The 16043-nt window shown below is 45.7% G+C and overlaps 1 protein-coding gene across 1 annotated transcript in view; it reads right to left on the reverse strand.

The window, feature by feature from the left end:
* zfand3 (zinc finger AN1-type containing 3) overlaps positions 1–16043 on the reverse strand; it is a 192324-nt gene that overhangs the window by 40691 nt on the left and 135590 nt on the right. Inside the window, 1 exon segment of the mRNA NM_001293125.1 lies at positions 7229–7294. Coding sequence (NP_001280054.1) covers positions 7229–7294 — 66 coding nt within the window.

A 16043-nucleotide genomic window follows, 5' to 3' on the forward strand; every position in this document is an offset into this window, starting at 1 on the left:
GGGGAAAAAGGCCCCTTAAGACAGGCAGGAAGACAGGACCGATCTGGCAAATGCAGAGTCTTTTTGGGTCTTAGAGTCCATTCTACAATGGGAAACAAATGTTAAGGGGGTTGACCAGATCAATGCCTTGCATATAGAGTCGAGAGGGATGCCCCTGAGGAAGGCAGTAGATGTAGAGAGGTGGACCGAGGGAAGAGGGCGCTTAGCCAGCTCGTAAGCACGTTCAATGGCTTGCGCAATCCAGTGGGAGAGTCTCTGGGAGGAAACTGGGTTACCCAGTTTGTCTGGGGCGTAAGCAACAAAGAGCCTCAGTGTCTTACGTGTTGTTGTAGTCCTATCTCTATAAAAGAGAAGAGCCCTCCTAACATCCAGTAGGTGAAGTCTCAGTTCCAGCGGAGACGAAGTGTTAGGAAAGAAGGCTGGAAGCACAATGTCTTGGTTTAGGTAAAAGGTAGAGACCACCTTTGGGAGAAAGGTGATGTCCAGGCGGAGGATGGCCCGATCGTGGTGGAAGCGAAGATAAGGTTCGTCCACTCTAAGAGCCGCCAGCTCGGAAAGCCTATGGGCCGAAGTAACTGCAACCAAGGACGCTACCTTCCATGATAGCAAGTGGAGATCTGCTGAGGCCAGCGGTTCGAAAGGGGAGGTCGTGAGTTGGGATAACACGAGCTCGAGGCTCCAACTAGGTGTTGGCGGTTGCGCCGGTGGGCAGAGGTTGTTGTAACCCTTTAAGGAGGTCTTTATGAGATGATATGTAAACAAGGAAGGTTGGCCATGACACTGGAAACACCAAGACAGGGCAGCTAGATAGGACTTCATAAAGGCCAGAGATAGCTTTCGTTCCGCGAGGGTAAGGAGGAAGTCTAAGACCACCGGTACCGGGGTGGGAAAAGAGTCGATGTCCCAGGACCGAAGGAAGGCACGGAACCGAGAGATCTTGTAGGCATATGCCTTAGACTTTGAGGACTTGTGGGCTGAGTGGAGAATGGTCTGGATGGAGAGAGCTCAGGCGAGAATCCTCCATGCAGTGAGATGGAGAGACAGAATGTCCGGGTGAAGAACCTGCCCTTTCTGTCTGGTCAGGAGGTGAGACACAGACGGAAGAGAATGAAAGGTCCCCGCGGAGAGATGTAGGAGTACCAGATACCACAGCTGGCGCAGCCATGCTGGGGCTATAAGAATCGCCGTTGCCGAGGCAAGGAAGAGTCTATCCAATACCTTTCGTATCAGGGTAAACGGTGGAAACAGGTATAGGGGTTCCATTGACCAGTCAAGACACCCGAGGAACGATGCCAGAGGAAGTCTCACCCTGTATCGATGTAGCTGTGCGTTGTGGGGAGAGGTGAAGAGCTCTAGAGTTGGCCATCCCCAGATGCAGAAGACAGAGTGGAAAGTCTTTGGATCGAGTTGCCATTCGTGGGAGGAGCTCGTCATCCTGCTCAGGGAATTGGCTAGTCCGTTTTGGAGGCCCAGGAGGTGGAGCACCACTAAGGAGACATCGTGGGCTATGCACCATTGCCAGATCTGGGTGGAGAGGGACATCAGGTTTCTCGAACCCATGCCACCTACTTGTTGATGTAATACATTGCCACCATGTTGTCTGTTTGAACTTGGACAGTCTTATGAAGTATCAAGCGGACAAACACCTTCAGGGCTTTGAAGATGGCAAGGAGCTCTAGAAAGTTTATGTGATGGGCCCTTTCGAGGGGAGACCAAAGGTCCTGAATCATGAGGCCATCCAGGTGAGCTCCCCAGGCGTAGTTTGATGAGTCGGTGGTTATGGTGACCGACGGGAGAGCAGGATGGAATGGTAGTCCCTTGCAGACATTGGCTCGAGACTTCCAAGGGATCGGCGGACGTGAGACGGTACTGAGAGGAACCTTGAACTCGAATGGCAAAGCAGCTTGAAATTGTCTATGAACCACCTTTGTAGGGGTCTGAGACGTAGTCTGGCGAAAGGAGTGACTAGAACTGTGGACGCCATAGGACCAAGGAGGACTTGAATGGATTGAGCTCGGACCCTCCAGTTGTGTTCGCAAACCGTTAAGTGATGATGGAGAGTCAGAAACCTGTCGGCTGGGAGAGAGGCAGTTTGGGTGATGGAATCGAAGAGCGCGCCGATGAAGCAAATTTTCCTCAACGTAGTGAGGTGGGACTTCTCGATATAGAGTTGGAGACCGAGCGAGTCCAACAGCTGGAGCGTTTGGGTGACGTGGAGATCCAGCACGTCCGGATCGGGATCGACAAACAGCCAGTCATCCAGATACGGGAAAACAGTGATGCCTTGCTTCCTTAGGTGTGCCGCAATGATGGGCACAACCTTTGTGAACACCCTCACTGCTGTCACAAGGCCGAAGGGCAAAACAATAAACTGGTAAGTCTGGTTGAGGACCTTGAAGCAGAGGAAACGTCTGTGGGCCCTCCGTATCGATAGGTGGAAGCACGCATCGCGTAAGTCTATGGATGCGAAGTAATCTCCTTGCTGAAGCATTGGGAAAATGGACGCAACGGAGACCATCCGGAACTTTGTTGAGTGGATCAATAAATTCAGAGCCCTTAAGTCCAGGATAGGACAAAGTCCTCCCCTTCTCTTCGGGACCGTAAAGTATCTGGAAAAGAAGCTTTGAGTGTCCCATTTGGATGGAGAAGGCCGAATAGCCCCTTTGGCAAGGAGGGAGTTGAACTCGGCATAGATCTCCGGGGAGGGTTCGGTGAGGAAGACACGGCCTGTTGGAGGCAGTTGTTCGAATTCTAAGGCATATCTGTCTCGGACAATGCGGAGAACCCAGGCATCTGAAGTAATGGCCTCCCATTGGTGATAGAAGGAGGCTAGACGGTCCGTGAAAAGGCAGACATGTAGGGAGGGTGGAGGGGAGAGTTGTGAGGATAGCATGGTGGCTGCAGCTGTACTGGATATGGAGAGTGTACAAAGGGGTGCGGAGTCACTTTCGGCGGTGAGCTTGTGCGGGGGTAGAAGTAGCTGGACCTCGTTGCTTTGAGTCCTGGACTGAGTGACGGGGCTGATGCTGGCTTTACTAGCTGGACCCTGAAGACCGCCTGAACCCTTGGTGTCAAAAAGACTGAGGTGGGAAATGGCAAAAACGGTGAGGAAACCAAGGGGTACGTTCAGCGTGAGACTGTTCGACCCCACACTTCGAAGCTAAAATCTTAAAGTCATGGTTAGATTTGAGCTTGTCATCATTCCCAGCGTTGAAGAGTCCCAACGCATCAAAAGGTAAGTCCTCATGACCTGTCTAGAGGATGAGGAGAGACCTGACGACCTCACCCAGGAATGCTGACGAATGGCGATCGCATGGGCAATCATTTTGCCAGCAGTGTCACCAGTATGCTTTGCTATCTGGATTTGATGGTGGGCCAAAGAGTCTGCCGCTTATTGAAGCGTGGTGAGGATCTAACAGTCTTCGTCGGAGAGCTTCGCAAAGAAGGGCTGGGCTTTTTCCCAAAGGATTTGCTGATAAGCACCCATACAAGCTTCATAGTTCATCATCCTGCAGAGAAGGAGGGCTACAGAATAAAGTTTACGACCCATGGCGTTGAACCTTATCCCTTCTCTGTCGGCAGGAGTATTGTACGAGAAGACTGGGAGGCCTTGACGACCATAGAGTTTGGGTCTGGATGGTGCTTGAGCCACTCCAGGGCATCGTCGTCGGTACGGTACCTGGCCTCGATCCTTTTCGAGGTGGGCGGTATCGAGGACAGGGTTTTCCAAGAAACTTGGATAACGTCCAGTAGGTATGGCAGGAAAGGAAGGAGGGTAGCCAGAGAGCTTGAGCCTGGACCCTTTTGAAAACAGGGTCGGTTATGGCTTTGGAAGTATGCTTGATTTCCATCCCAAGGGCGTCAGCCATTCTGACTATCCAATCAGAGAAAGCGCAAACATTGTCTGTCGGGGAGGGGGGGGGGTCGACTTTGTAAACATCATGAGGTGGCGAGAGGTCGAGTCCCAAAGACACAACCAAGGTCGAGAGAATGGACTCCAGGAGGTCAATGTCGAGCTCATCATCCTCGGCACCTTGAGGGGACCGAGGAGGAGATGAAAGTACGGTCTCTGGAGAAGGCATAACCTCAAGAGCAGTTGCAGTAGATGGCCGAGGGTCCTTGGAGGCTGGGGCCTGAGCCGCTTGGGGTAAGCGGGCCATTTGTCTTCCCAGCTCTGGAGTCGGGTGCGGGGGAAAAAGCTGTTGGCGAGGTTGTCGACGTCCCGAAGGAGGCTCCGGCATTGGTGCCCTGACCACTGTTTGGGTAGAGTGGTGGGGTGAGTCCTGTATTTCACCTTCAGACAACTGCTGAGGAGGGGATCGAGAGGTAGCTCGAGGTTGTTGGGCCGGCTGAATGGGAGATGATCTTCTTGACGAGGCAGCCGAGGAAGAAGGAACATCTCTCCGCGAAGAGGCCGAAGAAGAAGAGCGTTGGGTCATATGCCTCTTCGCTGGAGATTGTTAGGAGGGCGCTCACATAGATTTACCCGGGGGTTGGCGGGATTGGACAAATCGTCGCCGAGTAGGATTGAGCGAGCCGAGATTCCTCCTGGGCCCTCTTAAAAGCGATCTTCATTGCCCAGGTCAATGGCGGCGAAGCCACGTGGGAGCGAATCAATGTCACTGACACCAAGGAACTCGAGGTCAAGGAGGGACCCACTCTACCTGCCCAAATCGACACCGTGGCTGTAATCACAGTGCAGGGCGGCTTCGAAGGCTTTGCCATCTTAGAAGACTTGGATATGTTGGAGGAAACAGAGGGCGCTTTGTCAGGCGCTGTCGACATCGCTCTCGAGGTCGAAGTGGCAGGTTCTGGCATGAGCGATTTCTCGTAGAGCACCGCTCTAAGTCTGGCTGCCCTATTCTTCCTCGCTTGGGCCGTGAGGGCTAGGCAGAAGCGGCAGGTACCAATAACGTGGGCCTCGCCAAGGCAAAGACACTTGGCGTGGCTGTCCAAGTCGGGAATCTTAGCAGCACACTGAGTGCAGCATTTGAAATGCGTGGAGATATCAGAAGAATGAAGAGTCCGAAATGAGCTTTGCGGCGGAAAAAAAGGAACTGGGAAGCGGACGCCCAGGGCTGCCTTATATGCCCTATGGGGAGAGGGGCGGGGTTACCACCAAAATTCAAACTTTTAGATTGGAAGAGTTTCCGTTGGAGCCTGCGCAGGGGCAGCCTTCTCCATTAGTGTGCATTCACAGAGTACACGAAGAAAAAACTAAATCATAGGTTTAAGTCAAATAGCATGTTCCAATTTATTCTAGATCCACTGAATAAATTGAATTTACACATGTGCAGACATATGAAGTCCCCATGATATTCAATGGGTCGACACTACTAATCAAACCTTGATAACAGAAAACATTGTTGGAACAGAAAAACTTTATTACCTGCCAAGATAAGCAATGAAAAGGGCATTTTTTCATAAACAGACAATACAAGTCAGAAGACTGCTACTGTGATTTGTCTTGGAAAAGTAATATATCTTCTATAACTACTTCACTCCAGGAGGGAAAGGCACCTCTTCTATTAAAACTAATAGTCATTTGTTTGATCCTGAAGAAACAATTTTTCAATAGGAGAAAAACCGGTAGAAGGAAATAAAGCATAAGAATGCAAAGTGATTGCATGTACAGCTGGATAACCCATCCTTTTTCAACATTTTAAAATTTGCTTTAAATCAGTTGAAGAGGCTATCCATAGTGACTGATGCTTTATCATTACCTCATTTTGTATGGTCATTATGTGTTTTACTGTATGTTGTGTTTTAACTGCTTATTTTATTTGATTGTTGTATCATTGTTTCTCAGTTATAGATATTGGTTTTAATTTGTTATATTTTGTTTCTGTTTTGGGCTTTGGACCTCATGTTAGCTGCCCCGAGTCCTTTCGGGGAGATGGTGGCGGGATAGAAAAATAAAGTATTATTATTATTATTATTATTATTATTATTATTTATGGTTGAGAAAAGTAAACAGGTGGAAACAGAATTGAGGTAATCTGGCGGTCACAAGGTAAGTATTCCCAATGTCCTGTAGGTGCTTCTTGTAAAAGGCAAAACAGTAGTTTTCATGGGATTAGGGATTAGGTGCTCCTCAACTTCACTTTCCTGCTATATAGTCACGTGATAGCAACTGCCATAATTCTCTGTTAACATCTTCAAAAGATTATGTCTGCTTCTAGAGAAGAGGGATTTTTCTATATTGGCCCATACTTCTTTAACTTTCTAAGATAAACTGTAGTAACTTAGTCTGCATAAGGCTTCCGGTGATAATGACTGGAATTCTTAAAGTAGAACAGAATATTCTTTTTTGGTACAAGATTCCATAACAATGCTGTTTACCAATACATTCCTGGCCACAATTCAAAGTACTGGCTCCTAGAATTAAAGCTCTTTGTGGTTGGGATTTGCATATCTAAGAAAATATTTCTTCCTATTTGAGTCCCACTGCAAATGTTCTGTGGAATGATATCTGCTTTATGTTTTAAAAATGGAAAGCATCCAAGAGAACTCATGAATGAAAGAGACCTGTCTCAAGAACTTGTCTGAGGTGATGTTTTATTCCTCAAAAGCTCATGCATTTTAGCCAATATATGAAGGCGTTCTTTAACTGTGTGCCAACAATCTGTAAGGTATGGAAATCAGTAATTACAAGTTGGGCTTCCCCACTATAACTTCAGCGATCTACTATATTTGCTTGATGAACTGGAGCTTTCCAGGGATTTTGTGAAATATACCTGCTCTGCAATACCTGTTGTTACTGAATGGACATTGTATCACTGTGCTAATTTTGCACTTCTCAACAGCATTTTGTATTGTTGTTTTTTTTACAGAAGGCCCTCCACTTTTGTGGGGGTTATGGACCAGTGAAAGTAGAAAAACCATATCTATCTCTAGGTTTCCCAAACAATAACACAAAAACAGACTCAAAATACCTGTACTGGCAGGATGGCTGGATTTGGTTGTGTGCACATTCCATTGCTTGCTTATTCAAGGATGAGACTAGGGTCCCCATTCTCGCTTTCCTGCCCCCCGTCTCATCCCCTAATGCATGTGAGCAAGTGAGCAAGTGAGCAAACTCTGGATTGCTTCCACATTATATGTTACCAAATGTTATACAATATTTATTCAAAGTAATAACTCATCAAGACAATTCTCAGCCTTGGTCTTTCCATCAGTACATAACCTGATAAACGTGTAAATCAAATCAAAACAAAATCAAAATTACCTGACTCGCAGGATCTTTTGGTTGCTGTTGTTGAAGAGACATGAGCTGTATCTGTGCATGGCCCACCTGGGAACAAAAGACAGTCAGTCAGTCCCGGCACTAGAAGACAGTCAGTCAGTCCTAGCACTATTTTTCATTTCTATATTGGTTATCCAGAACAGAATTACATCCAGTATTTGTTCAACTAATATAAGCTTGTGTAATATACACTTAAACATGTGTAATACACACTAGTCAGTATGGTGCAGTGCTTTGATGACTGGGCTATGATTCTGGAGTCCAAGGTTGAAATGTCACTTGGCTATGGAAACCTGTTGGGTGGCCTTGTGCAAGTCTCACTCTCCCATCTCCAGGAGAAGGCAGGAATACATCCCCTATGAACAAATCTTGTAAAAAAACAAAACAAAACCCCGATATAGCAACCCTATGTTGGAATGACCTGAAGCCATACGACAGAGCAAGGCACACTACTATAAGAACAGAAAAAAACATTACTACAGTTGAGTAGATTGGCTAGAAATGAAGAAACAACAAAACGTAGTCCTTTAATTCAAGACAGCTTTTCACAACTCTTCATCAGTTACTCCCATATTATTATTTTCAAATGAACGAGAGTTTATACAGCAATGTGTACAATAGTACTGCAAAGAAAGCAGCTTTCCAAAGAAAGCAATGAAAGACTGTACTGGAATTGTTCATGATTCTTGAGCTAATGACTTTTTTGTATCCTAATCCCTGTAAATAAATATGCATCTGTGAAAATTATCTTTAATTACAGTATTTCATTCAGATAGTTTCTCAAGCAGCTTTTATCACATTACTCAAAAAATGATCTTACTTGGTTATCCCAGTATTAATCACCACTAGCAAGTAGTAGCAATTTTATGTTACTAGATCAATCTGAAATTTTTAATCCATTGGCATGCAACGAGATTTCACTTTGGACATTTGAATTACATTCTCATTCAGAATTGTTCTCCTAAAATAGAATCTCGTAAAGGATTACATAATGGTCTGCATCAACAAAATATACCAAAGAAAACCAACATATTCATATATTATTGTTATAATTGTTGCTGTGTTGTTCTGGTGTGCATTCAAGTTTTTCTGACAGGAACAATTGTAGGGCCAGTCTATTGTGGGATTTTCTTGACAAAACTTGTCCAGAGGGGATCTGCCATTGCTTTATGCTGAAGATGAAAGAGTGTGACTTGCCCAAAGTTGCTCAAAGTCACCCAGTGGGTTTACATGCCCAGCAAAGATCCAAATCCTGGTCCTAAGATTGGTAGTTCAACACCCATGCCATTACACCGCAGTGGATCTCCATTATATATATAAATCAAGTCAAGTCAACTTTATTTATACCCCGTCCTATCTCCCTTTGAGGACTCATAAACAACCTATGTATTAAAACCAATATAATCTATAGCATGAAAAATGGCTATCAGTTGTTGGTAGCTAGGTACCTGTGAAATTTGGACACAATGTAGTATTTGAACTGACGAGTTTTTTAAGGTATTGATATAGCTACTATCACAAACCTCTCACACCTGAGACAGGTAAAACCATGCTCCTTAGCAATAGCCAATCAGTCTCCTTCACCTTTAGCAACTGTTGTAGCATATGACTCCTCCCCTTAGCAACGGCGCTAGTAACAGCCAAGCAGTCTCCTCCCTTTAGAAACTGGCATGGGCGGGGCAGCAGGGATGGCTAGGCTCACCTCCTCGCCTGTGGAAGGTCCAGGGTAGAAGAAAGAACTCTTTCCTGCTTGAGCCAAGTGTTAATGTTGCAAGTGGCCAGCTTAATTAGCATTGAATAGCCTTGCAGCTTCAAAGCCTGGCTTCTTCCTGTCTGGGGGAATCCTTTCTTGGGAGGTATTACCTGCCCTGATTGTTTCATGTCTGGAATTCCACTGTTTTCTGAGTGTTTTGTATTTACTGTCCTGATTTTAGAGTTTTTAATACTGGTAGCCAGATTTTCAATAATAGGGAGGAGGCACTGGGGTTGCTCCCTGGAAGGGGCCTGTGGCCTCTCCCAGCAGGAAAATAACATAGGGGCATGGCCAACAAGGAAGTCACGCCCCCTGTCATTCTCCTCAATGGTAGGGCAGAGAAAGAAAGAGATCTATATTCATCTAGCCATCTATCTATCTATGTTTACACTCAGAGACAATCTTTAGAATTCTATTATTTACATCAGGACACGGATTGCTGTTCACATGGACAGTAATATGTTCTGTGTTCCAGAGTCACCAAACCAGACAGCCTCAATATCTGCACAATGGAACCACCACAAATACTGCCTACCCACAAGCATCGTGAAATCACATACAGTAGAGCCCCGCTTATCCGAGCCCTGCTAATCCGAGCGTCCGTATCATCTGAGGCGCCGCCGGGGGTGCCCCTCCCTCTATCTCGCCTCTCGAGCGAAGGGAGCTCGAGAGGAGAGGAAGAAGCATCCCGGAAGCGCCCTGCAATCACTGCTGCATCGCTTGTGGGCTGCTTCCCAAGGCGCGAGGGCTCACCGAGGGACATCTCCCCAGATCTCCCTCAGCCAGGCCCTTGCTGAAGGAAAAAGTTTCCTCCAGCAAGGGCCTGGCTGAGGGAGATCCGGGGCGCGCTCCGCTTTTCTTGGAGGGACAGGCAAGGGCCTGTCCCTCTGAGAAACGAGGAGTGTGCCATGGGTTTTCCTCGGCTAGGCCATTGCTGGAGGAAACTCTTTCCTCCAGCAAGGGCCTGGCCGAGGGAGATCCGTGCCGCGGGTTTTCCTCAGCCAGGCCCTTGCTGGAGGAAACTTCACCCTATCCGAGGAGTTTGGTTATTCGAGATTGGGCCCACCCCTTTATCTCCGATAACCAGGATTCTACTGTATATCTAAAACCTACTCTTTCTCTATCCTTTCTTTCCCATTGACCCAGACAGGGCCACAACAACGCATGACCGGATACAGCTAGTATGTCATATAAATATAACATTTTCTTATCTTATCTTACCAATTCTGTGAACATTCTGTGCAAGCGAAATCACCAAAAATTAACTCCCCAAAATGCTTCAGAATACATCAGGGACAGAATGCTTCCCAGAAAAAAATTATCTCAAATTACATGTACCCACTACCACTTGAAATAATGCACTAGCAAACATATTCTATTTTCTCATAATATGGTAGCCTTAGAATCATAGAATAATAGAGTTGGAAAAAACCACATGGGCCATCTAGTCTAACCCCCAGTATTCCTGACAGACAGCCATGCAGCCTCTGTTTAAAAGTTTCCAAGGAAGGAGCTTCCACATCACTCCAAGGCAGACTGTTCCATTGTAGAACATCTCGGACGATCAGGAAGTTCTTCTCAATGTTCAGGGGGAATCTCCTTTCCTGTAATTTGAACCCATTGTTCCTAATCCTAGTTTCAAGGGCAGCAAAAAACAAGTCTGCTCCCTCTTCCTTATGACACCTTTCACAAAACACACTGGGACCCACATATTAAAACTTCATTTTTGTTGGCTGGCCAGAATCCTAAAATAACACACAGGGCCGGCCGGACATATTTTTTAATATAAAGCGGGGAGGGGAAATTGCGCCCCCCCGCCTCCGCCGCCCCGCCGGCGGGCCCCGCCTCCCGCGCCCTGGCCCCGCCTCTCACGCAGCGTGAGAGGCGGGGCCAGGGCGTGGGGGGCGGGGCCAGGGTTGGCCCCGCCTCCTGCGCAGGTCGCCCTGGCCCCGCCTCTCACGCAGCATGAGAGGCGGGGCCAGGGTGTGGGGGCGGGGCCAGGGTTGGCCCCGCCTCCCACGCAGCTCAGCTTGCCAGTCTGGCCTTTTCCAGGGGGCCAGACTGCAGCAAAGGTCCTTGCAGGCCACGATCGCGGCCTGCAAGGACCTTTGCTGCAGTCTGGCCCCCTGGAAAAGGCCAGACTGGCAAGCTGAGCTGCGCGGGAGGCGGGGCCAACCCTGGCCCCGCCCCCCAAGCAGCTCATCCTGGCCTCGCCTCTCACGCAGCGTGAGAGGCGGGGCCAGGGCGCGCAGGCCGGGAGGCGAGGCTCCGCCCAGACGGGGCCTTGGCTCCCTTCCAGCGCGCTCTGGCCTTTTCCAGGGGGCCAGACTGCAGCAAAGGTCCTTGCAGGCCGCGATCGCGGCCTGCAAGGACCTTTGCTGCAGTCTGGCCCCCTGGAAAAGGCCAGCCTGGCAAGCTGAGCTGCGCGGGAGGCGGGGCCAACCCTGGCCACGCCCCCCACGCAGCTCATCCTGGCCCCGCCTCTCACGCAGCGTGAGAGGCGGGGCCAGGGCGCGCAGGCCCGGGAGGCGAGGCTCCGCCCAGACGGATTGCTGCAGTCTGGCCCCCTGGAAAAGGCCAGGCCGGCGAGGCTGAGCTGCGCGGGAGCCTCCCGTGCAGCTCACCCTGACCCCGCCTCTCACGCAGCGTGGGAGGCGGGGCTAGGGCGCCTGACGGCGCCCCCCCGGGCCTGCGCCCGAGGCGGCAGCCTCACGTGGCCTCCGTGTTGGGCCGGCCCTGATAACACACAAAACAGCCCTTTTCGTACTCAAAGCAACACAGCTGAGAAATGCATATTTGGAATCAATTGGGGTACACTGTGGAGGTGATGCAGATATTTGACCTGAACGGGATCTTGTTAACAGCTTTTTATTTTAACTTCTTTTGTACCACAGGTTGTATGTTGTATGTAGGTCTATGTGTTAAATGTTTTGACATGGCCGATGGGTTAATCAATAAAACGTGATTTGATCACATATTTATACATGGCTATCATGTCTCCTCTCAAGCTTCTCTTCTGCAGGCTAAAAATACCCTGTCCTCTAACATGATAGGGCATGGTCTCCAGACCTTTTAGACTACAAAGACACCATGACCTCCCTCGATCTAGACATTATATTCCTTTTGATGCTGCCCAAAATCCCATTGGCTTTTTTAGCTGCTACATCACACTGTTGGCGCATGTTCCACTTATTGCCCATGAAAACTCCAAGATCTTTTTCACATGGACCTTTGTCGAGCCAGGCACCGCCCATTTTGTATCTTTGCATTTTATTTTTTCCTCCCAAGGTGTAGTATTTTACATTTGTCCTTGTTGAAATTCATTTTGTTAGTTTTGGCCCAGCTCTCTAATCTGTAAAGTCATTTTAAATTCTGATCCTGTCCTCTGAAGTATTAGCTATCCCTCCTAATTTGGTGTCACCTGCATGCCCTCTAAACCTTCATCAAAGCCATTCATAAAGATGTTGAACAGTACTGGACCCAGGACCAAACCCTACGGCACTCCACTAGCCACCTCTTTCCAGGATGAAGAGGAACCATTGGTGAGCACTCTTTGGTCGCTTAACCAATTACAGATCCACCCAACAGTAGTACTGCCTAGCCCACAAGTGACTAGTTTGCTTGCAGTGTTATGGGGGACTTTGTTGAAGGCCTTACTGAAATCAAGATATGCTACATCCACAGCATTCCCTGCATCTATCAAGCTTATAACTCTATGGGAAAAAAGAGGTTAGATTAGTCTGATATGACTTGTTTTTGAGAAAAACATGTTGACTTTTAGTAATCACAGCATTTCTTTCTAAGTGATTGCAGACTGCCTCCTTAATGATCTGCTCCAGAATTTTTGCTGGTATTAATGTCAGGCTGACTGGATGGTAATTGTTTGGGTCCTGTTTTTCCCCTTCTTGAAGATAGGGACAACATTTGCCCTCCATCAGTCTGCTGGGAATTCTTCTGTTCTCCAAGAATTCTCAAAGATTATCGCCAGTGGTTCTAAAATGACTTCTGCTAGTTCCTTCAACACTCTTGGATGTAGTTCATCTGGCCCTGAATACTTGAATTCATTTAGAGTTGCCAGGTATTTCTGGACTACTACTTTACTTATTTTGGGTTGTATTTCCCCTATTACTTCGTCTGTTTCATATTGCTCAGGTTAAACACCAATCTCTTTTTTGAAGAAGACTGAGGCAAAGAAGGTGTTGAGCAGCTCTGCCTTTTCTCTATTCCCTGTTAGCATTTCACCACCTTCTCCCCGCAGAGGCCCTTCACATACTAGAGCCATATATTAAATTGGAAATGTTAGCAAGAAGAGCTGTTTCCAAGTATAATGTATAGTACCTTAACATAAAATATTACAGCCCTCCAAAGAATTCATTAGCAGTTTTAAAGACAATTTAACAGACTTTTCCTATCCCACATATCAATTTGATGTTTAACAGCACAGAATGAAAAACAATAATCATAGTGAATCCTTTTTATAAGCCTCACAGTAGGTGTTATTTTTTGTTCACAGTTTTGAAGCTTGCTGAATTATAAAGCAACAAGAATGAGATTCTTGATAGATTAACCAATGTAACTTAATTTGAAAAAATGTTGTCTCTTGTGTTCTTGTATTACCATAAGAAATGTTGAAATAGGGCGATGCAGGATTGTTCGTAGTAGTTAATCATAACAATTATTTATATATACTTCAAGATATGATTTGTCCACACAGGGATTTATTTAGAAATACGAGGTAGAGGAGAAGAAATAGATATGGTAAAAATAACCCTAAGAATTTTTAAGTAGCTGTGTTATTCCTTTGTTTAACAAACAACACAAAGTCTCATGGTACCTAAAAGACCAGTAAATTTATTATGGTGAAAATTTTCATGGGAACTGTGCCCTTCATGAGATGCAAAAATGTTAGCTCAAGTTATCAGATTTCTATATACACGGGTAAATAGTTGGTGTAATGAAGTATGAATTTTGATTTACAGATGTTATATTTAATTATAGGTATATGTTTGGAATGGGTAAGTATTAGAGTTACCAGTGCGTGGGGGATGGTAGCCAGCTCAGCATTCTGAGGCAGGTTGCCATAGTAACGAGGGCGGAGCCAACCGCCATTTGGAGAAAAAGAGCAGAGTTTAAAAAGAAACTCAGTCTGTGATCTGAGAGTCACAGGGAATGGACTGGTTCCAGGTTTAGAGAAACCAGGGAAGTTCAAATCTCAGTCTGTGATCTGAGAGTCACAGGGAATAGACTGGTTCCCAGTTAGGGAAACCAGGGTAGCTCAGATCTCTAGTAGTGCCAGTTTAGGCAAGCCAAGTCACTTGTTTGGGTTTATTCATAGAGTCTGAGTGGTAAGGGGAAACAATCCCAGTTAGATCCAAAGTGATCAGTTGATAGCATTGGTTGTAAGAGAAGAAAAAGGTTTAAACTGCTCAAGGGAAGAAGAAATTCCTTTGCGAGGGAATCCATCAGATGTTATTATTGCAAACGTTGAAGAAAGTGTAACTCTAAGTGTGAAACTACATTGAAACCACTAAGCTCTGTGCCTGAATAAACTTGTTATTGTTCTTTCAACATCCAAGCCTCTGTCGCATATATTCTAAACCAAGTTACGCTACCATCTAAAGTGAAGAAGAAGAAAGAAAAAAAATGTAAAAGGTCTCCTCCCTGAGTCTTTGGTGGACGTGCATTGCCGAAATAGGAGGCACCTCCTTGCCAATTGGTGGTTGCCACATTACAAATTGGTGGCAGTTGTTATTAGTTCTTTACAAATTTGGGGCAGCGGGTGGGATAAAAAGATTCACCCCTGCCTGAAGGAGCCTTAGACGTTCATAGTCCCTTTCCAGTTGGAACAGTAAACAATGAGGGAACTGAAATGCAAAAGTATAGAGAATGATAATTACCTTAAATGCTTTTTCTCAATGCTTTTTCTAAAACTATTTCAACCTTTTTGAAAGAAAAATATATATAAATATATAGTAGAGTCTCACTTATCCAACATTTGCTTATCCAACGTTCTGGATTATCCAATGCATTTTTGTAGTCAATGGTTTCAATACATCGTGATGTTTTGGTGCTAAATTCGTAAATACAGTGATTACTACGTAGCATTACTGCATATTGAACTACCTTTTCTGTCAAATTTGTTGTATAACATGATGTTTTGGTGCTTAATTTGTAAAATCATAACCTAATTTGATGTTTAATAGGCTTCTCCTTAATCTCTCCTTATTATCCAACATATTCGCTTATCCAATATTCTGCCAGCCCGTTTATGTTGGATAAGTGAGACTCTACTGTATAATGATATTTTACTTCCACTCAATTATAATTAATTAAAAAGAGTGCATCTCTTGCTGTAGGAAAACATATGAACAGAGAGGGAATTTTAATTTATATATCGCTATATTGCCTCCAAATAAGAGAATTTTGGGAGCAGGTATTGAATAGGCATACTTGCATGTTAACAACAGTTTCAAATTACTATTACTATCTCTCTTTACAAGCATTAAAGACTAGTAGGGCTTAAATATCCTAAAGGTATCAGATTTTGTCTGATCCTGGAAACTGGCAGGGTCAACTCTGGTTAGTATTTGGATGGGAAAATGCCAATAAATACTAGACAGATGTAGGAATGGGCTAAACCATCTCTGAATATTCACTGCCCAAGAAGAACAATAAAATCCATGGGGTCACCATAAATCAACAGGCAACATGAAGGCACATATTCACATACAATAAACCCTTGTATCATAAAAGCCTTACACCTGTTTTATTTTCAGTGGCTAGAATGATTACAGATAAGGGATAAAAAATTTATTGTAGAGTGAAGGCTACTGGATCTGCCATTAAATGAAAAGTTAACAGCTAAATGTAAAGTTCTTAGAGAAAGTATGACAGACATGTTTGTTGACATATTCTGGCTATCCACTGGTTTTGTAAACAGTACATATGATATCTGAAGACCATACAGATTTCATCATAAATACTGCAAATATTTGCTATGGGATTTTTACTTTTTGGGAAATGAAGATTCAGGATCATTCACTG

Source organism: Anolis carolinensis, chromosome 1, assembly GCF_035594765.1.
Source record: "Anolis carolinensis isolate JA03-04 chromosome 1, rAnoCar3.1.pri, whole genome shotgun sequence".
In the NCBI taxonomy this organism is placed as follows: domain Eukaryota; kingdom Metazoa; phylum Chordata; class Lepidosauria; order Squamata; family Dactyloidae; genus Anolis; species Anolis carolinensis.